We start from the raw sequence: 28,000 nt of genomic DNA, 5'->3' as shown, positions 1-28,000 counted from the left end.
CTTTTCCCCCCGGCCCGGTCCCCGGGGGCCGCCGGGTCCGGCAGCGGCGGCCCCCGTCGGGGCGAGGCGGCGGCGCTCGGCTCCTCACCAACCTTCGATCGGCTTCAGGTAGTCGTAGTCGAAGAGGATGGAGAAGTCAAACTCCTCCTGGGGGCTGCCATCCCGGGCCGGCCCGGGGCCTGGCCCGGGGCCCCCTTCCTGCGGCTCGGGCTGCGGAGCCCGGGCAGCGGCGCTCATCGCGGCCAGAGCCCGGCGGGCAGCGGCGGAGAGCCCCGGAGGTGGCCTTCAACAGCGAGCGGAGAGAATTACAGGAATTACAGGGGATGAGAGGGTGGGGAATAAAAGAGAGAGAGAAAAAAAATAAAATAAAAGAGGGAGAGGGAAAAAAAAAAGAAGTAAAGGGAAAAAAAAAACTCTCGCAGGGGTCGCGCAGAGGCCGGCGCGGCTGCCCCCGACGGCGGGGTACGGGCGAGGAAGCCCTGCGGCGGCCCACGAGGGGATGGCGAGATGAGCAGCGGCTGCTTCCTGCTCCCGAGCAGCCACCTGCCGCCCGGGGCCGCCCCCGCGGAGGAGGAGCTCGGCCCGGCTGCACCGCACCGGCCCCGGGAAGGGTGGCTCCGGCCGGGGTGCTGGTGGCCGAGCGGGGCCCCTGGGAGGAGGAAGGAGAGGGGAAAGGGAAGAGCGGGGAAAGGGAAGAGCGGGGAAACGGCCTCGCGCAGTGCTGGGGAGCCCCCATTGCCTGAGCTGCTCCCTGCCCTGTTACCCCAAGGCTTGCTGCTGAGGTTGGCAGGGGCTGTGGGCAGCTCAGGTGCTGCCCTAGCCTCCTCCAGGCTTCACACATCCCGGGCCATGTGCTCCTTCCCCTTGCCACAGGCAGGTTTCTGGGAGCAGCTCCTGCAGGCACAGACTGACCTCCCTTCACTAGAACGCCTTTAAAAACTCAAAGCCTGTCATGCACAAGGCCTCTGTTCTTCCCTGCATTGCTCACAAACAGCATTTCACCCAGTGGGCCTCGCCGCCTTCCCCGCTGACCACAGCACCAGCGCTGCCAGCTTCCCCGGGTACCCCTCGGCCACCTGGGCCACATTGGCTGCATTCATCTTGTCTGCCCCGGGCACTTCCAGGGGCTGGTCGCCTCCTGCCAATAGCCCTGTGCCCCTCTGACGGCTGCTGCTATGAGCAGGCTTCACTCATGGGTACCTGGAGATCCTAAATTTGTGTGTTTAGAGCATCTGTGGTCAGAAGACTCTGTTCCCTCTCTTACCTGTTTGTATGGTTCCCTTTATTACTGAACGGATTGCTGTCACTGGGTCTGTGGCTTTGAAAAGCGCTCTTAGTCTGTAGACATGGTAGGGAGGCAAAGGCAGAGAGATCAAGACCATTACAAAGGTATTTTAGCGTTTACTTCAATTTGTTTTTATTTGCTAAGCCTAAAAAGCCTACAAATCTGACCCTAAGTTACTTGCCTAAAGTCTGTTTCATAGCTCACATCAACCAGGATCTCTACGTTGAGGCTTATAACCCGCCACCTTCATCGTTAATATGGCCAGCCACATCATCACCTTCTCATCACACTCTTTTGCTCCATCCTTTGCCAGTTCAGAGTGCGAGAACTGGACTTCTCCTGTGCTTTGAAGCCACTTTCTACGCTGAGCTGCTGCAGAAGCCCGTAGCAAGCCCTGTACCAGCCAGTCGCCCAGCGGCAGCTACTGGGACATGTTAGAGGCACCTATTGGTGACTGGAAACACTGCACCAGGCTTTCTGGTGTGAAGGGAGAGTGAGGGTAACTCCAAGGGCTCTGCTTTTGTGACTGCATAAAGGCAGGTGGGGAGCAATCAGGCAGGAATTAGGCCTTTATGGCATTAATTCTTTACCTGAAAGTGGCAAGGGATAGGGGTAGCAGACCTAGAAACCTAGACCTAGAAAGGGCAGGCAATCCGGCAGACCTGATGGGCTGGGTTTTTTACTAAGGTATTTACAGGAGATGGTTAGCTGGAAATACCGGGATCCCTGCTGGTATGTTCTGTCTATACACGTACCGCTGGGGCGCAATTTGAACAGGGAGAGGAAAGCCACTAGTCCACATTCACAGCCACCAGCTTAACGAGCGATTTCACTGCAGTCAGTGCCAGGTTTTAACTCAGCAGAGACTAAAAGGACAATATTTTTTTCTCGTGAACACACAATATACGTAGTAATACAATAGCTTCCTAGGACCAAGCTATTTGAACTTTCTCCTCCGCACCCTGCCAAAGCAGCCAGGAACAGCAATTAGCTGGGTTTCCGCATGGTCAGCAGGCAGCTTTGTGTGTGCACGCGCATGTGTACAAGCGGCGTGAAGAGCCCACAGGCTGTGTACATCTCCCTTTGTGCCACACGACGCTGCTTTCTGGCCCGATGTGGCTGCTTGCCTGGTGCGGGGACTGCTGAAGCCTGTTTTGAAAAGGATCCAGTGCTCTCTCTGTGGTCGAGCTGGAGACCACAGTTAAGTCTACCTCATCTGCTGCAGCGCTTCTTAATACTATACGAGGCGCTCGCACTGTAGCTTCTTACTGGTTCAGCCAGAGACGGGGCTCTGCTGCCGCCGGGCACAGACCAGGAAGCCTGCGCAGCCGCTGATTAGCGGTCTTGGCTACTGGGATTCAGAAATGAGGCCACCCCAGGAAGCTGCAGATGGGGTTGAGCTCCTACCCTCAGGAACGTGCATGGGGAACGGCAGGCTGCCGGCTCCTTGGGGAACATGTACTGCTGTGTCTGAGGGCTTGATTCCTTCTGAACTGTTTAAATTTGAAGGAAAAAATATATTAAATTGGTGTATTTATGTATCTATTCTAAAATGATGCTTACCATTTGCTGGAGCACTAGCCTTTTATCATTAGCCCTTCTATTTAAAATTCATTAGAAAAACTAAATATACTTGCTGATCTTGGCTTAGCACTAAAGAGAGCTGTCATCCTTCCAGCTAACAACACATGGAGCATGATTGGATAGCATCATTTATATTAGCCACAAAAAGAAAATATGTAAATGATAATATTGGCCTTTTTAAATAAGATATGGGTGACTGGCAGGAGAGCATGGGGAAATGACCCCAACTTCTGCTAAATCTTTATCCGATCCTTCATCCTATATTTCCTAGCTTGCCTGCAATCCGTTAAGAACGTGAAGTTTTAAAATTATCCTTAGCTACTCCTAGAATTAGTAATATTCCACAAACGGAAAATGTACCTTCTGCTTTCCAAGAGGACCATGTCATTCGAAATAGCTTCACTGCTAATTCATCGAATCATAAATTCTGACACTGGCGAGGAATTAGGGTGACAAGACAGCAATGAGAGAAGTGTTAGAGAAACGTAGGAATTAGCTCAGCTTGTAGGATTCAACTTTTTTTTTTTTCTCTCCCAGCAGACAACCTGACAGATGTCAAGGAGCAATAGCCACCAGGCACACAACTGACTGCGTTCCTCTGCTTCCTTCTGCAGCTCACGGGGCACATGAGGACATTGGTCCCATATGCCCACTGAGCAGTATCACACAGGAATTGCAGTTTCCACAGACTCTGAGTGTGTAGAGGTGTGAGTTATAATGTTATACCCTGTGGGCTGCCTTGGAACCTACCAATGTGTTATTTTGAGCAGAAGTGGTCCAAATCCACAAAATACAGATCTGGCCTAAATAGAAATGCATGAAACCATTACTAGGTGCAAGCAGCTGCAGAGTTCAGATCAAGTGACAGCTGTAGTTTTTGGAGACCTCCAAGGACTGAGCATAGTTTTGCTGAGACCCAAAACATGCTCTTGAGCCAACAGTGAGAATAAAACATTATAAATTGTTTAAATTGTAGCTGTTATAACTACATAACTTACAAATACTGCCCTCAGTCTGTCATTAATAATTAGCAATGGAGAAAAGACAGGAAAACTACTAGGCTTAAGTAGTGCATGGACTCTTCTGCTCAATGCATGCACTCAGAAAAGGCATCCAGCCACTCCAAATCAAAGGAAAAACCCAAACAATGTGACAAACACTTCCTAGTGCTTGTTTTCCATTAAGGCTGGAGAGAAAGGCTAGAATACAGCGTCCAAGGACCGGAAATACTAGCTGCTTTCCCTAATTCTCAGTCTTTTCCGTATCAGGAACACTTCCTTTCTGCAAGGCTTCTCCATGTTTTCTCCTTTCACTGCTCTCAAAAGGCGACACAGCCGCAAGTCCCCAGCCTCGCTCACAGCTCCGCTTGGGCCCGTAGCACCCACATGAGAGCTCTGGGACTCAGCATCAACTCCTATCTTTCTGCAAAGCCATTTTCATCAGCCAGAAAGGTGTTTCAAGAAGTTAAGCAAAATCTGTCCTTGGCAGCATTAACAAAAATTGCAGCCACGTATACTTGCAGCAGCCTCTACACAGAGCAGAACTGGAAATACATTGCGCTGCCATTTCAGGGAACTGGAGAATGGAAGGAGTCCTTTTCCACATAGTTGGATCGGTGCTTGCCCTTGGCAGGGCTTTGCTTAATAAACTTTAAAAGTATGTGAATACTGGACTACCTAGATACTTGGGGACGAGAAGTCCAAAAACAAAGCTAAGAAAGAGTATTTTCTAGTGTAATACAAACTATGATTTAAAAAGTGCTTCATGTATTTCTCAGTGTTTAAATTCACTGCAGATCTAATTTATCATTTCCAGTTTTCAATTCCTACTTACACTGTTCCATTGTATTTCCTACACCAATAACTTCACTTATGCAAGTGAGTGGATGATGTTCCAAGCTGAAGAAAGATTTAGACAATCTTCTCAGAAATATGGTGACTCTGCTAATTATTATGTGGACCACATGAAATGTAACTGGATCTGTAAAACTGTATTTTAAAGCCTCATGTTAAACATTTTAAAAGAAAAAGAAGTTGAGAAAAAATGTATTAAAAATGCTGCACCGCTATTTATCAGCTAAAACCCAGAGAAAATACAAGTCAATATTGTCTTAAAAAATCTGAGAGTTCTACTGGTGTATGTGGCAAGCATTAGAAATTTAACAGGCAGCTAAAACTTGTAGATGGACTTAATCCAAGGTCTTTAAAATGAGCTCAGACTCTGAGTGACTGGTTGCTCAGTCTGGAGTGTGGGGAGGGCTATTAGAGAAAAAAAAAGAGCAGGGAGAAATATTCTGGTACTTCCTTTAAAAGACACACATGCACACGCTACTATTCAATTTTGGGGTCAGGTTGAGTCAGAGATATTACCCCCCAATTTTAGGCTTAAAGTGGTTTGGCAAGAAAGGACAATGGAAAAATTGCTCATATCTCCGTGTTCCCATTAAGTTCTTAAGTCTGCTGTGCAAACCAAAGGAATGCACATATCATAGTTTAAAAAAATAGATTAAGCCAGTAGTGGAAAAGAAGCTCTAGGATATTATTATCCTTGGCTATTTCCAAAAAATGAATGATGAAACATTTCAGTTAGAATATCTATTGGAATGTCATAAAAGAGTGCTCCAATTATGTCAGTGTCCCATCTGTGAATGTGATTTCTGCCCCGTAAGAGAGACTCTGAAATGATTCACTGACTGCTAGCTGGTGTAACTGTCTCGCCTTGCATGCTTACCCATAGGAAGGGGCTACCTGGAGCGACAGAGCAGCGAGCGATGTGGGAAAACAGGATGACACAGGGACTCAGTCGCCTGATGAAAATCTCTGCTGTGTCTAGTACGTCCTGCTGACAGTTGCAGAAGCACAGCACAGGGGAGCAAAGCTGCTGAAGCATCCTTTTGCTAACAGCGTTAGGCTATGCAAAATCTTCATCCCCTATTCTGAACCTGCTCTAATAAAACGGGGCTAGAGCCCACAATTACTAACCTATCTTTTACACACCCTACATTAATGAGACTCCAGCACTGTGCTGTGGGTGCAGAAATCCTCCCAAACCCAGAGCCTGATCCTGAAAGCGCCACGTGCTATTATTCACTCCTAGCAGTTTCATGCAGCAATTTCTCTGGGGACAGGTTGGGAGCCAGACACGAAGCCGAGCCACTGTCAGACTCTGCTCCCATCGCTGCTGTGCCACGGACAGAAGCAAGCATTTTGCCTAAGGGAAAAACACATGCCTGGGCCCAGGAGCATATTCTTTCTGGAGCGTCTCCAGGCTGTGTCGTGTAGCTGACTGCACTGCTTGTCTGGCTACTATGGTCTCAAATATTTGATCTGGAAAAAAAATCAGTGCTTTTCTTTTCAGTCGGTGACTGCAGGGCTCTGGGGAACATCCGCTCCTGGGGAAAGCGGGGATGCATAATAACGGAAGAAATTGTGGTAGGTGCCATCAGAGCTCTGCCCTGTGCTTTGGTACACCACTACCCTACAGGAGGTGAGAGCGTGACCTTGCCAACACCCAGAAGAGCAAGAAGCCTCGCATCTTCCCCCTTCCTGCCTTCTCTGCAGCAAAATAACTTCTCTGTGGTGTTGTGACAGTGACTAAGAGCAGCTGAGGTGCTCAGGAGAGAGGGAGTTGCGGCTGGAGGAAGCCGAGGAGCAGGAGGCAAGGCGATGGCCTGATCCTAAGGCGGTGCAAAGCCAGTCGGAGGCTTTCCATTGGCGCTAGCGAGTGCTCGGATGAGCCCTTTTGGGCGTACGCGTTAACGAGTGTGTTTTGGCAGGTGCCTGGGGAAGCTCGCTAAGGCAGGAGAAAATAAAACAGCCGCTGCTAAGAGCCCTTCAAACGCCTCCTACCCGGTAGCCCGAGCATCCCCTCCGCCGGCCCCGGCAGCGCCCGAGCCTGCGGCTCTGAGTCAGCGGCCGGCGGCAGGGCCAGCGCTGGCGGCCAGGGGCGGGAGCGGGCCGGGAGGCTGCGGGGCCGGGCGGGACCTAAAATGGAGCGAGGCCGTGGAAAAACGCTTCCCCCCCCCCCCCGCCTCCCGCCCCTCTCCCGGCACGGCCCCGCGGGCCGGCAGCCCGCCGCTCTTTGAAAACCGCAACTCACCTGCGCTGCCCCCCCCCGCCGCGGCTCGGGGGCTGCGGGAGCGGGGGGAGCAGCCGGCGGCCCCCCGCCTCCACCACCCCCCCCAGCGGTGCTTTCCCAGCGCGGAGCATCCTCCGCTTGGACCCGCTCCCGAGAGCTCCGGGCACGGAGCCCCCCCCTCCCCGGAGCCCCGTCCCATGCCCCGTTACCCCCTAGCCCCTTGCACCCCTCCGCGCCCTGCCCCAGCCCCGCCGCCGCGAGGATGGGCTGGGGGGGACCCCGCGGAGGATGCCGCAGCCCCTCCTAGGCGGCGCCGGGCTCTAGGAAAGGGGCAGGGGCCAAGGGAGGGCGGCCGGGGGCCGTCTCCGCGGGCTGCCGGCTCGGCCCCGGGGCGCAGCGGAAAGTTGCGCACCGCGCGGGGGGCGCGCACCGAGCGCTGGCGGCGGGGGCGGCTCCGCCTCTCGCCGCGCTTAACTCCTGCAGCCACCGGCACCGCCGCCCGCAGGGGGGCCGGGAGGAACGGGGACGACGAGCCCCCACCCCACCCGGCCCCGCTGCTCCCCCCCCGGGGCAGCCGCGGGCGCCCCCCGCGCAATCCCCGGCCCGAGCCCAGCGGTGCCGGGGAAGCCGCCGGCGGTGCCCGGAGATGCGGCCGGGGGCAGGGGCGGAAGGGTTAAGCGGCCCGGGGGGGTGTCAGCGAGCTCCTCGGGTGCTGGCTTGCAAGAGGAGTCCCTCTGGCTGAGGTTTAAAGGAGGGTTCTCCAGGCAGCTTTGGAGCGCCTTCGCAGAGCGCGCTTCGACTCAAACCCAAACCCGGTCCCGTCCCTGCCCCGAGGGACCTTGTCGCCCTGAGAGCCCTCCTGCCCACCCTGCCGAGCGAGCCGAAAGCCGGCGGGAGGCACCTGGTCCACGGGGAGACCCCCGCACGGCCCTGGGAAAGGGAAAGGCACGGGAGGGCACGCACACAGCACACAGACACGCAGCACCCGAGTAAGACCCTACCTTGATCCATAGACCTCATGATGTGGTGGTAATGTACCAGCCTGCAGGCAGTTTCTCTCTGCATCAGGAATTCAAAAATAAAAATAAAAAATAAAAAATAAATCAATAGCAGGGAAAAAAGAAAAAGAGAAAAAAAAAGTCTTCTTTAAACCATGTTCAACCAGTGCCGCCCAGACAGAGGGAACCCCTCTTGCTCGCCTCCTCCGTAAGTGTTTGGAGGTGCAAAGAGGGATCCGAACTGGGCTGAGCTTGTTCCTGAAGTGAAGTCAGTTCTCTGCTCTGAGATGAGGGTTACTAGAGAGGGAAAGGCCACTTCCTTCCCTGCTCCGAGTGTTTATAGTCTTTGAATGCTGTAAAATAACGGGATTCCCTCACTGTTTCCTCCTGTTTATCCCAGTGCCATGGAAACTCCTGGATGGCCGCCATCTCCCAAACTGAGGGCTTTCCTGCAAGCTTCACACTCAGGAATCCATGACGTCTCCAGCTCCGGGCCAAGGCAGCTCTGCGGCTTTCTCAGTCTGCAGCACAAGCACTTAATTGTTGAGCAGAAAGTTAGAGAGCGAGAAAGAAAGAAATATGGATGATGTTAAAAATCCCAGTGTGTGCTTTTTAAACAAAACTTGCAGGCACTGCAAAGCCTTTCAAAGCAACGGGGCTTCTGTGCAGAAGTTTTCCTTCTTCCCAGCAGAGACAAGCTCGGGCTGCTGCTGCTTTTACCTTTGAATAAATCATTCAGAAAACTCAGGTCCCAAGCTTATATTTACGTCTTTTAAATTTGCCAGCACCCTATTAATACCCATCTTGTTACTGGCACAGGCTTTGGCTTCTAATTACCGCTGGTTCAATTCTTCACGGAGAAGATGAAAAAAAATCAGTTAATTTGTTTAGTGGCATTTCACAGACCTCTCTGTTTCTATTTTTAGATCCATTTAGAAGAGAGAGGAGCAACCCCATGGATTTCCATTGATACACGTGGAGCTTAGCAAGAATGAAATAGCCAAGGAAGCCTCTGAAACCAAGACAACCCGTGTGTGTTTACACATACTATGTATAAACAGGAAAATAAAGCAAAAGAAAACAGGAAAATAAAGCCAGAGATGCGAACCGTGTGCTGTCTCACAACGTATAGTTTTCACTGGCGTGTTAACAAGCATCTGCCTCTTGATTCTGTACGGGTTCAGTGCCTGCATGCAACTGGACTTGCATATATTTTTTTCCAGAAGCGATCACGAGCTCACATACGTAAACTGCTGCCTCGGGGATCGGGAGAGCTCTGCAGCTCCTCGGTGTTCGTGTCTAACCCCACCGAAGGCTGCAACGTACCCTGTGAGCCGGGGTGGCTGCCGGGGTCAGCTGGAGCCCTGGGCAGCAGCGGGGAGTGAGTCACTGCACAGGGACTTGGCCCGGCGCTGCACGGAGGGCTGGCTGGCACCCGCACGGCGTTTCCATTTTTCACTCTCTGAGTCCCAAAATCGACTCGAAGGAGGTATCACAATCAAACTTTCTGCTTCTCTAGTTTGTTGTCTTGCAGGCTAGCAACTGCAGGCAGGCCAGGGAAACTCAGCACACCTCACTTTCCTAGCCTTTGTCATTTTTGGACGTGCAGAGGCGGAAATACCTTCCCCAGCTCCTCGCCCTGTTAATGCAATGTGCTTCCACTGAACCCTGAAGGTGCCGGGGAGCCCCCTCCCGCGGCACAGCACCATCACCCCGTGGGGCTCAGCGGGGCTCACAGCGAGCGCCAGCCCCCCCGGGAAGGGAGCATCCCTCTTGCACACCCACCTGCTGCGGGGGGCTTTTAGGGAAACCTTTCCTCCTCATCCTGCAGAGGCCAAGCCCCGTGACCCCACTGCTCTCTGAGCAGCAAAGCTGGTTGCAGGCCTCGCTTTTTGGCTGCTGTCTGGCAGAGCTTTTCCTTCGCATTGCACCCACACAGCGAAGCCATCACAAAGCCCCAGGCACGCAGCGTGGTGCTGGGGGATGGAACAGCAGGCAGGGAAGCACCAAAAAGCTGTGCCTCACACCAAACCTCACCCTGGAGGATTTGTCCTTTACCAGCCCTCCCCACGGGCTGCAGAGCAGCCCTGATATTTAGGAGTGAGATCCTGCAACCCCCCCATGCACTGGCCCCAAGAGGTGGGTGCGAGTGCACCCCTGGACCCCCAGCTCCCCTGCAGGATGGGGCCGGTGCTGCTGCACCCAGCAGCTCTGCCCCTTTTCAGAGAGGAGAAGTTTCATGCCTAAAGCTGGTTTGGCACATGCTCCAAGCCAGTTCATGACCAGATCCACCATTTGCATCACTTGAAGCAAAGTCAGAGCCACGTGGTTTCTATTTCCAAACATTAAGGGGGTGACGAGATCACTGCCTTGCTTGGAGAGAAGTGCAGAATCACTGTTTTTGCATGACTTGCACCCCCACGCCCCCAAACTCCTTACCACAGCACTACCCACCGCCCCCAGCATCACCTGCTATGCTTGCACTGGGAAATGCAGAGAGGGACTGGGGAGGGGGCTTCAGGCCAGGGGGAGCACTGCAGCAGAGCTGGGGTACAGGATCACAGCCGGGGCGAGCAGAGGGAGCAGCTGGGTACAGGATGGGGGGGGGGACAGCCTGGGGGGGCCAAGGGCACCAGTCCCTGCCAAGGGTATCCCAGAGTGAGTGGAGAATGGGCGACCCCGATGGAAAGCTTCGCCTCATCCCACGCTGAGCTATAATCGGGGGAGCAGTCACGGCTCAGCGGTTATGGCACACAGGTTGGCTTCCCTAGTCTGGACCGTTTAAAAATACAATGTCTTTCTTTTAATAGCTCAGTTTGATCGGCTCCCGCTAGTTCACATGACAGGGTTTTCCTAAAATATCTTCTTCCACCAAGTTTTTTCCAACTTAAAAATGCTGAATCCTGCTACCCAAATTAAACTCAGTGCAAGGCGAAAAAAAATAAATAAAGAAAGAAGTGAAAGAGGGCTGGCGGCTGCCTCCGGACTGCTAGCATTCCCCAAACCAGCATATGACACAACTGTAAGATTTCCAAGGCTTTTGGAGAGTTCAGCGAGAGAATCGTGTCCTCCACTGGCTGCAGCTTCCCCGCTGAGTTAAACTTTCCTGACGGAACCTTTCTCCATCTGGCTCCAGCTCGCAGCGCGTTGTGAGTGGCCGCGGAGGAGAAGGGGGATATAGTTCAAGTCTTATATAACTGTGCAGGCTGGATGCGGGGGCAGAGACTTTCCCTAGAAACGAGAGATTTTTATATATATATAGTTATTTTTAGCTTCCTTTTCAAAGGAAGGCCAAATACCTCCGACTTTCCTTTGCTTTCTTATTTTGGTATCACTAAGGGATTTTATTTTTGGAGGTAGGGAGCTATTAATAGCTAATATTTATAACTATTTATTCCCTCTTTAGGAGAATACTTCCTCTTCCTTTCAGGGGCATATTTTGGACCACATCCCTACCCCCCAATAACAGACCCACCTCCCCACCTTGCGCACGGCAGCCCCCAGGGTTTACCAAGAGGATGCCCGGCTTTGGGGGACGGAGCAGAGGGGAGGGAGCACATCTCCCAGCCCTGGCCTGCAGGCAGGTTTGGAAGCCGCTGCTGTCCCCGGGAGCAACCCGTCCTCAGTGGCGGGCGCCCAGCCGAGGAGGCTGAGCAAGGAGCTCCCTGCCCGCGAGAGGAGAGCTGCGGGCAGCTGGGGAGAGCCAGGAGCTGGCCCGAGGAGCGGGGAGCTGGGTCCTGGGGGTCCCGACATCGCCCCGCTGCACCTCCTACCAGGGAATGCTGCTGCCCCGTCAGCTCCACGCTGTTGATTGGCAGTAAAAATGAAAGTTTTAAAAAAACATAAATTCTCATGCTCTGCAGGAGATAAGACATCACGGCTTCCTGAGGATGTGCTCTCAGGCCATCGGGGCAGCTGCCCGGAGAGTTTATCATAATAGACTTCATGGAGACATCTCTGTTTTCCACTTGCAAAGGTATTTCAGGCTCACAGCAACAATAAGTATTTTTGACAAAAGCTGATCACCTTTCCAAAGTAAATACAGTTCTCTCCGAATCTGCCACAATGCACAACGCACACTGAGCTCGATGCATTGCAGGCCGTAGGCAGAGCGGTGCCCGAACACCACATTTAGGCACCTGGGTATCGTCACTACACCTTGCCCGGGCTCCCAAACCGAGCCCGACAGGGACCAAACAATTCACTAGCTGCAGCTCGGCCTGCTTAAGCAGTGCTAACTGGCATCTTCCTCCGTATTCATAACAGTCCTAGAGCACCGTGACTACAGAAAGCACGGTACCAGCTTATTTCTGACAATGCACTTGTCTGAATAACATATTCACTCACTCAATTAAGTTACAAACGGAGTGTCTGATCTTGTAATGAGCTCCACGTGGCCCAGGGAATCCACCCACATACAGCTCCGAGAGATTGGAACTAGAGCTGCTTGAATTTTTCCCATCAGAGCATTTTTTCCAAATGAAAAATAGCTTTTCATCTAAAATGAAAATTGGTCAAAATTTTGTGTTGTTTTTTTCTATAAAAACTCAATAAACCGAAAGGCTATTTTTTGAGTTATAGTGTTTTTTTTTTTTTCCTAAGAACTGGCTTTTAGCAAAAGGATTCTGTTTGTGAAAATTAAAAATAATTTTTATAAGTGAAGAATGATTTTTATTTTTTTTCCCCCTCAACAAAGGCAGTTTCAGAAAACAAAACCACAAATAAAAAAGATATTGAAGAAAGTGTAGAGAACATTCTTTCTCTTCCCCCTCCCCTCAAAAGTTTCCTGTAAAGGAAAAAATAAATGTCTTTCGACTCACTCACAGAACAATAGGGCCCCACTCTCACTGTCTTTAGTCAGGCAGCTCTTGAATTAGTGTCCTCTTATGGGACCAGGAGGATGTAATTATTTCAGCTGGCCCAATACAATTCCATCCCAGGCTTCAGTGTTCCGCTTTACCTATTACCCTGTCTGTCTCCTAGAAGCATTTAGGATTCCAGACAGACAGCAAAGCGTATTTGCAAAGCAGTCGCATGACTTCAGAACCACTTGTATACGGAAACGTCTAATACCCTCACGTCAGGTTGCTTGTGAAAGGAGTAACGGATCTGCACCTGCAGAAAAACCTGTTCTGAGCTTCAGCCTCCTAAAAAAATGATTTTAGATTTTAAAAACCTGAAACCTCATTCTCCCCCTAAGGCTAAAGCCAAACCACACAGCCCGGATGCAGCACAGGTGCTCCCAGGGCAGTTGACTGGCACTTGTCCCCTTTGGGATGGCCCCGCAGCATCCTCCGGCCCCGCCAGCACCCCAAAACGTGCCCACCATGACCCAGCATCGCAGCCCAACTCTTACCGAAATCCCCACTCAGACCGACCCCGGCCCCTTCGATCTGCAGAGAGCCTACACTGAATCTCAAATAGGGAATTTTAAAGGCATGGAAATTAATTTGCATGAGAGACGAAACAAGGTGGAGTGACCCTAGGTAGGACAGAAGGGAACAATTTTCTCCCCGGGAGGCTCTTTTTGACCTTGAGGAGTTTGCAGCACTGCACCGAGCACCAGAACAGCTGGGGCTGGGGGCACCAAGCCTGACCCCACCACCACCTGACACATGCCAGGGCAGGGGCAAACCCGATCATGCAGCCAAAAACCTGCGGGTTTACAAGGGTTTTCCATGCTCAGTAGGAAAGATTTAGCTTGCGGCAGGATGAGGGTAGTCAGCCAGGAAGGGCAAGGAACAGGGAAGGTACAGGTGGATTGTGAACTTTGCATGCAGCACCCAGACACAACAGCTTGGAAATAAAAGCAACGGATTGATTTACTGCCTTGTAAGTGGCACTAGGTCTTCTCCAAAGCTGAAATTCTCCTGGCGCCCTGATTTAGCAAACTCGTGCAGAGACGGATGTTTATGCGCCATGATTTATGCTTTTATCCAAACATCAAACATTGTTTGCAGGGAACACTTAAGCCTTCCAGATTGGCACTGCCTTAAAAACCACTATCAATGACGAGGTTAGCAGCTCTGAGGCTCTTTGCAAACAAGCAGGTAGGATAAAATTGAACTATAACTTTTTTTTTTTAAGCAAGACTAGTTAAGCAAATAAGAACCCTAGAAAACACCATAAAGATACTGGTTTCTTGCCAAAGATATTTTCTCTTTAAGAAAAGAAAACCATGGGGCGTTCTTTGTTTTTGTTTTCCAAGATTTGAAGCTGAGGTTCAGAAGAGAGAGACGGCTGAAAGGAGCAATTACTCACTGCAATAATTAGGAAGAACATTAGTCATGTTTGGGAGCTGGAGAGGTGCTTCTCTGTGCAGGGATGGCAAGTAAACAGCACGCAACCATTTACCTCTTTCTTTTAGAGCCTGAGCCCCTGTGACAGCAGTCACCAGCCCACATTTTGGGCTTTCCAGCAAACAGCCACACAGGTGAATGCCTGTTTTTGAACTCCTTAATGTTGGATTTTTTAGCCCCATCAAACTGCTACCTGGGAAACTCCCATTATTGATCATATCAGGATTAGAACTGCCTTGTGAACCTCCTGCCCTCTGCACAGCAGAGGACACCCTCTGCACCGCCGCCCTTTGCACACCTGGGGCTGAGAGCAGAGGGGCTGGCGGACCCTGGGCACCCTCCCCTGCCTGCTGCGTGGCCAAGATCCTGCAGTGACCTGCCTGCAAGAGCCGGGCTGCAGCAGCAGCTGTCCTGCGGGACTGGCATGAGGGCCTGCAGAACTTTCAGAAAAGGAAAGCATTCACGGCTGAAAGCTAGCCCAGGAAGGACTTCACTCAGCAAACCTAGACAACGAAACCCACCATGCTTGCAGAATCCCTGTGCTCCAACACCCATACCTCTCAGCCACAGAATACAGCTGTGCTGGTGGATAACTCAAACCAACATCACACTGCTGTCTCACTACATAAAGTGATTCTTTCACGCAAGATCAGAGTGAACTATAGATTAAAGTGTATCTAAATACAAAACTACCACTTGCTATCAGGGCACTGGCAAAAATACAGGTATAAATAGATGGCATTAGTTTTAGTTACATTAAGTCTGAAGTTGGCTTATTAATAATAACAACAATGAACTAATCCAATTAGACACCTGCACAGTAAGTTTAGGATGGAAACACTGATGCAATCAGCTACTATATCATATGATGGCTAAACTAAATAATGATAATAAAGAAAGGTTATGACTGTTTTTGAAAAGGTGGTTCTATGCCTTTAATATTGCCGCCAGGGCAAGGGAATCTGATATTACATCCTAAACACAATTTACGATTCATTACTGGGGCTCTGGCCACACCCGGCAGCTAATCTAGAATTTCACACATTTAATGAACTTCATACTTGAAATATGTGGTCTGTAAAATCTGATTTACACTGTTGTTAAAATGGTTGGTGTTCGAAAGAAAATATATTTTAAAGTATGTATTTGTGCACAAAGTTTTTTTTTTTCCCTAAAAAAATCCAAACCCAGTCATTAATTTACCCCAAAGCATATAAAACGTTCCCTACAGAGTAATTTCTAGTGCAGTATTTCTTTCAGCACCTCAGATTTACTCCCTATGTTTCTTCAGGAGCAACTGCATTCAGTTATAGAAAGAAGTAGAGAGCCTTCACAATATAATTGCAGGTACTTTGGACAGTAAGTTAACTTGACAAGTCAGCTCATGATGGAGTCCAGGGTCTATAATTAGTGCTTACCTGCCACCATCATAAAAATGCTGCATTTGGTCAGTTCTTGCTTGAGCCATACAAGCCTTGCAATCCTAGTTCATTCAAGCGTGTTAGCTTTTTATTGGATGTTAACACCTGATATTTCCTTCAGGCTCTGGTTTTACTGAAGGCTTTGTCGCATTATGTTCTTCGAAGCCGGAATGGCAACAGGAGCTGAAAGAAAGAAGAGCGGGAACATTTATAAATCACTGCCCCACATGCATCCTTATGGTGAAAGATCACAAAAGACATGAGGGCTGCTGAAGGAAATAGCTGTCACTCAGATGTGAAATACAAGATGTTTCTTTCTGTTGAAGACTATTTATGGTGAGCACTGCACCTGTAAAAATTAGTTCCACACTTCAGTAACAAGGACTCAAAAGAATTAAACTTAAACAAAACCAGCCAGATTCCCTGGAGGTGCCAAGGAGCGCAACCCCCTCAGCGCACACCAGCCACGGATCTTCCACCAAAATATCAACATGATGCATCTGTCAATGCATCTGATTTTGGAACGATTTTCTCCCTAAGGGATTAGTGTTGCAAACAGCAATTTTACTTTGCAAATTTGTTTTCTGGATCATTTCTCTTTGTATATAGGAAAGATCAGATGTCAAAATGTGATCAGCAAGAGCCTGAGGCTGCCTAGAAGCAAAACTGGGCAGCTTTTAATCAAACTTTAGCCCATAGACATTTGCCTAAGAAATTCTGGCACTGGTTGTAACCTAAAATGTAAACTGTCACTCGGGTTAACTTATCTGGATCCAGCCAAAAGGCAGATTACTTTCAGATAAACAAAAAGGAGGATGCTAAAGACTAGAAAGGGGTGTATCTGGGGAAAGAAAAATATGAGGGTTGAGAACATCTAACCTTTGCCTTTTAGAAACTTCTTCATTTTACAGCCTAGACATCAGGGTGGAGAAGGCCCAAGCTTCTATGCCACTCTGTGCATCATTGATAAATGCTTCTTTAGAGTAGCTCTTAGCAGAAGACAATGGCGTGGAACCTATTTAAAACTTATCTTCTCTTTCTCCTTCTCCAGGGATTTTACTTACCTTGGACATGGACAAATAGAGATGAAGGGAAGAATTGGTTATTAGTTTCCAGCTCACACTTCAGGGGGAAAGATTGCTTGCCCTCGTTTAATTTTATTCACCTTCAAACATGAAAATCACTCTTCTGTTTGTCATTGGTCTTGAAGTAATTGCTGCACGCTAGAAAGAAGCCAAGATGGCCTATTAAATATTTAAAGCTACATTAATAAACAACAGGATGCTACTGCTCCAGTTACTTTCAAAAATTAAATTAAGGATCCCGAGTGCAGACCGAGTGACTTGTAAATACGTCTCGGTGCCCAGGCAGGAGCCCTGTGACAACTGACGCCCACACCACAGCCCAGGGCAGCCAGGGAGGTAAGCCCTGGCTGGGCAGGGTGGGTGCTGGTGTTTCCTGGGGCTTACTAACCACGAGAGCAGCTCCAACAGCATGCACCCTCCTCGCTCACATTGCAGGCTCACGCCAAGGAAGCCTTGGCAAGAGAGTGGTTAAAACACTGGCTGCTTTTCACTGGGCCTCTGAAACTTTACAGCTCAGGGTGTGCTGGTTGTCAAACGTAAGGAGAACAGGATGGAGCCTAATAGAGGTGCAGCTGGAGAGAGCAATAAACATTTCCAGCAACATCTCCAGGGCAAAGAAAGATCCTACCTCGTAAGGGCCAAGAGGCCCGCTGGCAGCGCCGCCAGCCCTCGGTGGACGATGATGAGCTGCCTCACCGCCCGCCGCAGCCCAGGCCTCTCCTCAAGGGTCCGATCTTGTCAACTCTTGGAACAAGACCGAAGGGAATAAAACACAGTAAGAGCAACCCACTCAAGCTCCCAGATGTGAATCAGCACCCTGAGGTGCCCAGGAGAGCGGGCTGAGACGCAGAGCTTGCTGCCCGCTGTGACGGGCTCTGTGGCGCTGGCCCAGGCCTCAGGTGCAGCAGCAGCTGCAGGGTGTGGTGAGGCGCCGGGGACTGTGTCAGGACAGAGATGCCGTCTGACAGAGGCAATGCCGATCCATATAATGGTGCCTTTTAGTCACAACCTTTATATTGAACTTACAAACAGTACAGAGGAATTCCACCTCTGCAGACAGCATCCCCTTGGCCTTTTTGATAGGCTCAGCACCAGACGGCATTTCTTCTCATGGCAGTTGGAACGGGTTAACGTGCTCCATCGAGACCTGTGGCATTTCATATAATAGTCACACCAAGTCTCATTTTAAATAGGAAATCTGATCAATAGCGATTTGTGTCACTTTTTGACAAGTTACACGATGGTGAAGTCTGCCACTGTACAACGTAAATCGGAAGTGACATGTCTTAAAAGTGTAAGAGCCGGCACAAGACAGATCCATATCTAAAGGCAGAGAAATACAATGCCTACAGCAGAGCTGCAACACAACTTTTTTGGAGCAGATGCACAACACATGACTAAATATACTGTCTGATGAAATCACGAGCACGGGAGATGCCCCCATCCCGCGTGCCCACCAAGGTGCGTGCCCCAGGACCACGTCTGAGCTGACTAAGCAGAATCATGTAGCACCATCAATCCACCTCTATTCAATACTCTTAATTTATATTGTGGGTAATTCTACTTTTACCCTGGTAAACAAGTCTCTGGACATGGTTAAGCTACTCAGAGTGTACATTTAAAATAAAATCTGTTTCACATAAAAGGACAAATGAGAATGACTATTACCCCCATCTTTAATGCGCTAAATTCTTTCGCACAGATTGTTCTTGTTACTACTTCTTTCTGTGAGAGAATCTGAACAGCACACAATATTCCTCCTTACGTGCACAATTACAGCAAGCCAAAAGAAGGAGACTTTAAAGTGGGAATGCTATGATTTTAAAGCCCTTTTTTGTAACCCACTCAGTCAATAACAGTTAGGTCCTAGGCCACAAAGGGAGAAAAAGCAGAAGAGGGAAAGACATTTTTCTGAAGGCCAAATCCTGCAAGTTGCTGATCATCTATAAATTTAATTACAAGAAGCAGAAACTCAAGAGATTCACTGTGTAACCTAGAGAGCCCCATACCACCCAGAGTTTTAGGGCAAGGAGATGCTCGCTTGTAGCCCCAGGAAGCCATGGCAGCTAAGCAGACATTAGGCTGATGCAGTTTTGTTACCGACTTTACGTAAGTGCTGGACCAGGACTTAGTGCTGCTAATCACTGCTGCCACGTGCAGCAAACTTCTTCCTTGCATTACCTTTTTGCAGTTACAGCAAAGCCATTTCTGCAATTAACTGCTGCTCACATTCTCAAACTCACCACTTTACCATGGAGTTGCAAAACACTAGCCCTGATCCGCAGTCCCAATTTCAAGACAGAACAAGCCAGCAAAATTGTTAAATTGAGGTTTATCAAAACTCCAAATAACAGCAGTAGTTTTGTGTTTGCTTTTTTTTTTAAACTTCCAATCACATTCCTAAATTAAAAACAAACATTTGGATACACCATGGAACAAGTATCTTTCCTATATGATTGACTCTAAGGTGGGGAGAAAGTCCAATAATCAAACAGGAAAATAATTTTGTACACCACACTTTGCCGTGGGTTTAGGGTACAGCCCAAAGACCACAGGTTCTCTGTGCCTGCCCCCATTTCCTATCTGTGAAACAGGAACAGCAGCAGCTACCTTCCTCTAGTAAACAGTTATCATGACAACGATATTTAATGCCGTGCTAATGCAATGGAGAAGCAGCAGAGTACAGAAGTACAGCTGTCATTAACTGGAGCCATCGGAAGGAAAAGACAGAGGGCATATCAACAAGATTTTCTTCTTTATGAATGGCTTAAGGTGAGGTTCTGTATGTCTTCGTGCCACACGTAAGACTCAGGGCCATAATACGAAACCCAATTACCAGACAGCACCTTTTTTTTTCCCCTCCTCCCCTCCCTTTAAAGAAAAAAAGACACTAGTATATAATACAACCACAATTTGAAAAATAAGGCCACTGGCATTCTTTAGTAAAGCTTAAGCTGAAAACTTATCCCAGGATGCGTGATCTTCCAAAAATCTGCCAACCCCTGCAGTGTTCAAACTTCTTGTATGACCACAGCCACATGAAGAATGAAATTAAACCCCATGGAAATCTTTGACATTTCTACTATTATGCAATGTTTGGGTGAAAAAAAAAATTGCAGAAATTCTCCTTCCCTTTCCAGAGTGAGTTTAGAAAAACTATTTCTAGCTTTTTTTAATTACACATTTCACCATTAAAAAGAAACCGTCCATAAATTAAAAGAACCACTAACTAGGGCTTATGTAACCCATTTGGAGTGGGAAATTGGTAACACTTGGGAGTGAAGTCTGTTACTGTAATTTCTGAAGTCCACAGCGTTCATTTGATGTGTGCAAACATCACAAAAATTGCATATTTAACATTTGCATTAACTATCTTACACAAAAGAATGTCGATCATGAGAGAGGTTAATATGCTGGCATCTGTCTCCTATAGAACCTAAAAGAAAAGCTTTTTAATATATATTTAGGAGTCTGAGGGAATAGTTTTTAATCACTGCTTGGAGTTAAATAATCTCCCAAGTTATGGATTTACTTTATCTAATTCTATTTTTCATTTTTATTTGAGAGTGTTTATAGTTCTATTACATTTTGGTAGAAAAACACTGCATTGTGTCCTTAATGTTATTGCAGTTTCCTCTGCAGAGAATATTCAGCATTAAATTCCTTCCTCTCCCTCCATTTCTGACACAAACGCGGCAGCCAGCTCTATGTGTGACTGCTGTGTGCAAAGCGAGTTCCTTAATCAAACGTTCGAGTGATGAGAACATGCCAAAAATAGCTGCTCCTACTGCTGTTGCGTCACTGCTTTTCCAAGAGCAGCACATACATGTTTCAAGCGAAAGGCCCGCGCCCCTAACTCACGCCAGTGGGAATCACCAGTACCAACCATCTTCTCCCTCACTGGGGTTACACCAGCTTAAAAAACTCTTGAGGCTAACTCGACCAGTCTTCCCGAACGAGCCGGGTCTCCTGAAAATGGCTTTTCAAACAGGCAGGCACCCGGGGCTGCCTGGGCCAGGAATGCGGTGGCACCCAAATTTCCACCTTGTTGTAACACAGGTGGCACCTTCAGCCACTCCTACGCTCCCCAGGGCTGATGAATACCTTTACATTGCGATACAAAGCTTAGACAGCTTGCAGAAAGCAATCCTGCGTGAAGCTGCAGTCTTGCAAGAAGCCACTGATAAAGCGAAGGACAGCAAAAGCTGCTATCTCCGATACGCTTTAAGCTTCCTGTGAAGACAGCTAGCAAACTGTTTATAGCAAAAACTAATAAAGCAGGTCTACACTGATCAGCATGGAGCACTGATCATTTCTCATGTGCATTTCCCATGTAGCCACATTAAAGGGCCACAATTTAGCTTAATCTCTACACTTAATTCTGTCAAAACACATCTTGGACTGATCAATGCAGGACTAACTCAGGTGCATCATACCTGGCATATATGGATGAAATAGAGAAGTTGCATAAAATTTATTTTTCCACCTTGTTTTACAACATTCCCTTTTAAGTTCTTACACATCTGCAACATATAACTCCACAGAACAATAAATAATTGGCATTCATATTTCTCTTGAATCAAGAGTATTTACATGTTGTTTAAGTAGATGACAAGTACAAAACATCAGCATCACAGTAAATATCCTTTTGACAACAGAATCCATTTCCCCAATTAAAAATTAAATTAAATTAACATTAATTTTTAACAAATTTTAACAATTAAAAATGTTCTCAAAGGCATATAAGTACACAAGTTGTAGTAGGCAGTAGTAATGGACCATATTGGCAAAGCTGTAGAACCCAGGATTTCGTGCAAATCAGAGTTTATTAACTTTGAAATAACTAATAATAAATAAAAATAAAAAGAGCCCATCCTGCTCACACTGACGATTCTAGAGGGCGCTCAGCTGGCCCTAGCTATGCAACTGTGGAGATGAGTCAATCCCCATCTGAACAGCTGTGCACAAAGAATGTGTGATGGTGAGCTGCACGCAATATAGTTCACATACCTGATTCAGAGCACTGCCTATGCAAACTAAGGATTTATGATGCATCTGACAATGCAGATGCTCTCTTTAAAAGATAGAGCCAGAACACAAGCTTTAGGGATTCACACGTCTAACTCACCAGGGCTCCCTGACAAACAGCCCATCCACAGAAAAATTTCCGTCAAGAGGTGCAGAGAGCAAGAGAGTTTGTCACAGTATTTGTGATAGTTCAGCAGACTGCAGAAAAACGCCTTTGGTGCTACTCAGTTTGGTCCGACCACAGCTGTACCTCTCAGCATGTAGCTCTCAACTCTGAAGGGACACCAGGGATGCCACTCATCACTCCCCAGTCCAGTTCTGATAAGACCCTGCACATATTTAAGCTGCTGAACAGAGAATGTTGCATTTCAATTGCAGTATGAGCTGAACAAAGCAAGTGTTTGCAAAGAGAAATAGGGCAAACCCTACAGAGGAAACATATCCAAGAGTAAAAGAAAAAAGGAAAAAAAAAAAAGAGGTTGTTATGCACCTGGAATTACTGCAGTGATGCAAGAAGAGAACAGTGCATATCACAAAATCTGCACGTAACTAACCACCAAAGCAGCACATCACAGAGCACAGGCTTCCCTACAGCAGCCAGGAGAAACAAGAACACACCAAGACACACACTGCTATCCTACAGCATCACTTGTAGCGCAGTCCCAAAGCTCACAAGTTATACGAACTGCTGCAGTAAGTTAAACCAGAACAACAACAAAAAAGGAACAAAAAGAACACTAAATCTACAAACAAGATACTACATACAAGAAAACAATGCTTCACTCTCAATAAGCACAAATGATGAGCGTACTAGATGAAAAAGATTAATATAAATTTCCAGCAGAGAATACATTTATTCAGATGTACAGTATGAACATATGTATTAAACTTTGCTTTTAAAAACATTTTTAAATAACTTAAGAGAAATAGATTTCAGACAAAGTGCTAAACTTGAAAAATACAACAATCATTCCTCTCTCCTGCTGTTTGTTAGATGGCAGTTTTAATTTTCTGATTGCTTTAAAAAATGCAGTGTATACTCAGAGACAAATTACTTCCTGGATTTACAACCTTGTGCAAAAAAACTAGCTGCAAAGAAACATAATCCCCACCCCAGGACACAGCTACAGATTAGTCTCAATGCCACTAAATACGCATTTGTTATTAAAGTTATGATTCAATAAATATTACTGAAATCACAATTCACTCCCTTTCTTGGTGTAAGCTAATATTTTGCGAATATGGTCCACTCAGTGTAAACTGTATTGACTTCAGGAAACAGTGAATTCTACCATACATACGTCTCAAATATTTACATACAGTAGCATGGCACTGTTATTCTTGCAGGACATTGAACTACTAATACACACTACATAGGGACTGGGATTTTACAAAGATGTGTACCATGATGTATTTTCCAAAAGACAAGAGGTACTTGACTTCTCAGTCACGAGAAGCTGCCAAAAAAAAAATATTGATTCTTGTCTTTAAACCTATTTAAATCAAATGTTGACTGGGGACTCCAGAACAGCTGCATGTCTGACACTATTCAGGAACTGTAGCGAGTCACAATAAAGACAATATGAGGTACCTTTTGGCCATAATTCACAAAAGGCTGCTAGCCCAGCTGTTCCAACATAGGGCTGTTCAGGCACTGCTTTTCTTCTTTGAGACAAATCAATGAGAAGTATAGGACTTTGAAGCCCTTACCCAATATGAACATGCATGTCAAAGGAGTAGGAATATATATTATTATTATTATTAGGAAAAATTAGAAGAGAATGAAAGGCAAATTTACAAATTATTATTAAAAGGTGACTGCTAAGAATTAGCTACATTTCCTTGGTCAGTAGGTTGTTTCTAAAGGTGGTTGTCATGTATTAGGATTTCAGACAAGTGCCTAATCAGAAGACTGGCACAAAAGAAAAAAGCATTGTCTTAGATTAAAGGGTGTTGGCTGTTCTTATTCCTGAAGGATTTTGAAACATAACTTCCTAAATTACGAGGGTTTCCCCCACATGAACTAATGACATGGCCATATGGACTTGCACCTTCCTCTCACCCCAAGCTACATGCATTATGAATTTCTCTATATAGCTTTTGGAACTTGCTTCCTCTCTTTCATATTTCCTCTCAGTAACTGAGAACAAGGAAGGCAGGTCAGGTTGTCCAAAGCATTCCTCAGAGAAATTACCAAAAATCAACCGCATAAGCCACGGCAATCTTAGGTCTGAAAATCCAAGATGCACCGCTATGGATCAATGCAGACTCCAGCTCTCCCTTTAAAACAACACTCGGATTTTCCACTGATTTTCACACCAGAGCTTTTCATACAGCACTGTGCTGCTTGCGACAGTGTCTGTAGCAATGGCAACAGAAGTTGGCAGTCTATTAAAGGGGTTCGGTATGGCACAGAGGCAACCAGGGAGCTTCTGCTCCTCACACCAGCGCTGTTGCCCGGACCTGGAGGGGCTGCCTCAAGAGACAAGGGGGAGTTCAGGCTCTGGGCTCTGCCATTCCCTGTCCCTCCGTGCAGCTGACCAGCAACGGCGCCAGGCTGTGCCCGCCACGACAGTGGTTTTTATGATGTGGGAACAAGACAGCAAGCAACTAATTTATCACAGACTAAACAGCCATTAGATGAGGATGGCTGCCACTACAGAAGCTCAGCCGTGCTCGATGCACAGATCCAATGGTGAATGGTTTCTGGAACCCTGTCATTCTCCTGAACAGCCTGTGCATGTGTTGCCCTCCTCACTGTGTTATAATGGGGATCAATGCTTATTAGGAAAACAAAACTAATTGAGTTTTTGAAAATTAAAAACAAGTATTTTGCTCTGCACATGAGCCTAATACCTTTGTACAGACCCTGCTCCTGCTTCCAATTCAAGTTTTGGTTTTAGAGCAATGCAAGTGCAAGGTTCTCAAAAACTGCCTCTGCAGGGAGGGTGTCAAGAATGACATCCACCTAGGAGTGCCTCAGCTTATTTGCAGCTCATCTTCACTGTTTCACCCTAACAGGAAACAGATTTTGTGTAGTTGTAAGGAGTAGCAGCTCTGTGACCTTTCCTTTCAGTCTCCAAGGATTCAAGACATGTCTGCCACATTGTCTGCGGAACAGTACAAGTCTCTTCTCACGTTGTCAACACATTTCAAGTCTGATCAAGTGCAAATTTCTTTTCCAAAGACGATTTGCTTTAGTTTAGATAATTTTCTCCTACACAAATAAATACAGAGTAAAGTTATTATGTCACCAGCTCCTTTTAACAGGAAGCACAAGAACTAAACAGAACTGAATTTCTTGATTTTAGATTACATTTTTCTGTATTTACCCATGGCTGGATACCACCAAAATCACTAGGGTGACCACATTTCATCTGAAGGAAAATCTCAGACATGCTCAGATTCTCCAGTGTGTGTAGATTCGACGTGCTGGAGCCCCATTATGGGAACAGCATACCATAAATCAGGAATCAGCTGTCAGCAGCATAGTGCATCACCTACATTAAGGGATTTCCAAGATGTAAAAAGAATGTACCTACTTGAATCAAAAAAATAAATAATAAAACTATGTTACACAATGCAAGGAACACCACAGATATTTTAAAAAGTAACTTAAAAATTCTCAAACATATATTCCAAGGTCAGTTAGCAGCTTTTGGTACTTTTAACCACACATGAGGAACCAATCATCACTGCAGTTGCATGCATTTGACCCCAGTTAAATTGAACAAAAGTGACAAAAAGTGGATGAACTAACAAGTGCCTCCACCCTCAAAAAATCCTTCCCTTGTATCGTTAGGTTTCCGTTTGTAGTAGTTGTGAAGTCTTTTTCAATAAAGCAGCATGTAATAGAGATTACTACATGATCCTTATGCAAATATCAGACGTATTCATTATAGTAACAACTACATGATTTTTGTCTCTCAGCCATGTGCAATATTCGTCTCTGGTGTGCAAGAAAAGCAGCCCTAAGATGTGAGCTTTGAATAGCTTGGGGGAGAAAACCTTCGCCTCAGGTACTTCAGGACGTAGAGGGGAAGGCAGCTCACCAGAGTGATGACGGTGACTTTCCACAAGAATGACAAAGTTGCAATGAAGTAAACATCTGTAAACAGAGAAGAACACAGAGTCAAGAAAGAAGGGAAGCACATTCTGGGAAGAGGTACAGAAAAGCAATATAATCTAACAACGCAGCTTAAACAGCCTCACCTTCTCCCCACGCACAGAATTTCAAAGCTCCTGCAGTCCCTGGTTCCTCACTTTTCTGCCCTTCTCTTTCACAGAAGATTCAGCTTTCTGTATAACACATTCCCTGTAGGATTCCAGCAGGCCATGTAACCCATCACAGGCAAGCACACATATATTCCCCATCTGAAACTGGGCTATCCATCTGCTGGCGATACTGAGCTTCCTTTAAATGGACTACTTGTACTCTGGGACTTGTCCTCTGCTACGTGGCTGGTAGTCCAGCAAACACATCTCTTAACTCAGTCATGATATCTCAGAAGCATTACAAAAATAGCTGAAGTGTTGTTCAAAATAGAGCTGGTATACCCATATTCATGACACACAGATCTAGCCCATTGGGAAGTTATCCTCATTGTCTTCAGAGGACGCAAAGAGTTTATGGAAGAAGTAGTGACATCTTGTGGCTTCCTGAACAAACCCTGGATCAAACCGTATGGACCTGACACTTGCAAATAGACAACTACCAGAGTAAATCTGGAATTTTAGAATTCCTCACCTTTTTCCTTTTAGCCAGGGGAACTAAAATGATTAGCTGTCTTCCAGGTAAATTTTAAAAAAAGGCAAACAAACAAAACAACAACAAAAAACACAAGAGAAGAGCCCCCATTGAAGGAGACAGAATTGGGTAACTTTACTTCATCCAGTTAGAAGATAGCATCTTTCAAACCAACAAGAGAGGATAACATTTTTAGTTTCAAGTTCAGTTCCCACATGGAAATAAAAGACCACTACTGCACATGAAGGTGATACACAGTGGAGCTCTGAAAGCAAGGATGAGATTCACTGAGCCGCACAAAGCTTACTGACTACCTTACCTTTTTCTCCTCTAGTGTTTTGCTATGAGAAGGAACCATAAAATACCCTTAAAAATCAAAGAGAGCTTGTTCTGGTCAGAACCACTGTCATTATAACCATGTTAACTTCCTCAACAGCCTTTAAATTGAGTTCATGTCCTTACAGTCCTGTTACTATCCAGGTCATGAAGCAACTGCTTGGTGAAAAAAGGCATTTAACCTTACCAATAAACTCATGTAAGAAGACCAGGGAAGCTATGTAGCAGGAGAGACTAAGCAGCTCAGCCACTATCATGAGCCAGTGCCACGTCTGGATTGTCAATGCTACCATCAGCAACTCGGTGAGAATCAAAGATGTGAAGGAAATGGCGACAATGTGGACAAATTCAGATTCAAAGAGGAGAAGTGCTCCGTACATAATGATGCTACCTGCAAAAGAGTAGAACAATTTGGATATTTTTTAAACACCAGTTGAAGCTCTAAAACCCACTGCCAGGTCTTGGAAAGGCTGAAACATAGTCATGAAACCTGTTAAATGTAATGACAATGACTCAGTTACTATTTAGGAGACAACTGATAAGATAAGGAAAAGTTACTGCAGAGGTGCCCAGACTTTTACGATAGTCTATCATACTCTTAGACACATGGAAATAGGAAATTAACGCACACTATTTTGGCAGCTGGTGACTTCTAGCATCACGAAACTCTACCCTTCCAGAAAAGCAGCTGGTCACTACTCAGAAGCTTAAAGATATCAAATACTTCTAAACCCCACTGCATTGCCTCAGTGCCCAGATGGAAGTAAGGTGGTGTGAAGCTCAGTTGATACAAGTTAGCTTCTCTTTTGCACTACTTTGGCCAAGTTCTCTCCCCTTGACACTTTCCCCTAAAAGAAGGACACATTAAAGCACACCATTAATGATCTATTGTTGTGTGCTTCTATTCTAGCTATAAGCCAGGGAATGCTCAAAACACCCTGCACAGCCACCTGCATAAATAACTCATGTTAGCAGCATGAGTAATCTGCACCAACGTCCATCACACTAGGCTAGTTTCGGAAGGGAAAACCTGCAAGTGACTAGAGCTCGAGCCACAGAGTTCAAATCCAGCTGTGAACTTTCCAAAATTTAGGGCTGCTCAAGTTTTTGGTTAGGCTCATCTCTGCTAGCAACTAGTCC

At 46.9% G+C, this 28,000-nt stretch overlaps 2 protein-coding genes and 1 long non-coding RNA gene across 9 annotated transcripts in view; 1 reads left to right on the top strand and 2 right to left on the bottom strand.

Annotated features, from left to right (window-relative positions):
- NFATC2 (nuclear factor of activated T cells 2) overlaps nt 1-8,253 on the bottom strand; it is a 97,893-nt gene extending 89,640 nt beyond the window's left edge. For 2 of the 7 annotated variants that reach the window (XM_083801408.1, XM_083801409.1), the window contains exon 1: nt 7,948-8,252. In XM_083801408.1, the coding sequence (XP_083657534.1) occupies nt 7,948-8,011 (64 nt within the window). In that variant the 5' untranslated portion in view covers nt 8,012-8,252. Of the gene's footprint in view, nt 1-92; nt 1,248-7,947 lie in introns of those variants that run through there. The other 5 variants (XM_083801407.1, XM_083801405.1, XM_083801410.1 and 2 more) reach the window with 4 other exon arrangements.
- Nucleotides 8,254-8,562: 309 nt separating this feature from the next.
- Nucleotides 8,563-22,407, top strand: LOC310882538. Its single transcript, XR_014573010.1, has 2 exons — nt 8,563-8,692; nt 8,871-22,407. It is a non-coding gene; the product is annotated as an uncharacterized lncRNA (long non-coding RNA).
- ATP9A (ATPase phospholipid transporting 9A (putative)) overlaps nt 21,211-28,000 on the bottom strand; it is a 61,265-nt gene continuing 54,475 nt past the window's right edge. Inside the window, exons 27-28 of the mRNA XM_083801398.1 lie at nt 27,048-27,251; nt 21,211-25,885 (exon numbers count right to left, since the gene is read on the bottom strand). Of these exons, the coding sequence (XP_083657524.1) occupies nt 25,749-25,885; nt 27,048-27,251 (341 nt within the window). The 3' untranslated portion in view covers nt 21,211-25,748. The remainder of the gene's footprint in view (nt 25,886-27,047; nt 27,252-28,000) is intronic.

The sequence above is a fragment of the Anser anser genome, assembly GCF_964211835.1.
Source record: "Anser anser genome assembly, chromosome: 16".
NCBI classification, from domain to species: Eukaryota; Metazoa; Chordata; class Aves; order Anseriformes; family Anatidae; genus Anser; species Anser anser.
This window is presented reverse-complemented; position numbering and strand designations above follow the sequence as displayed.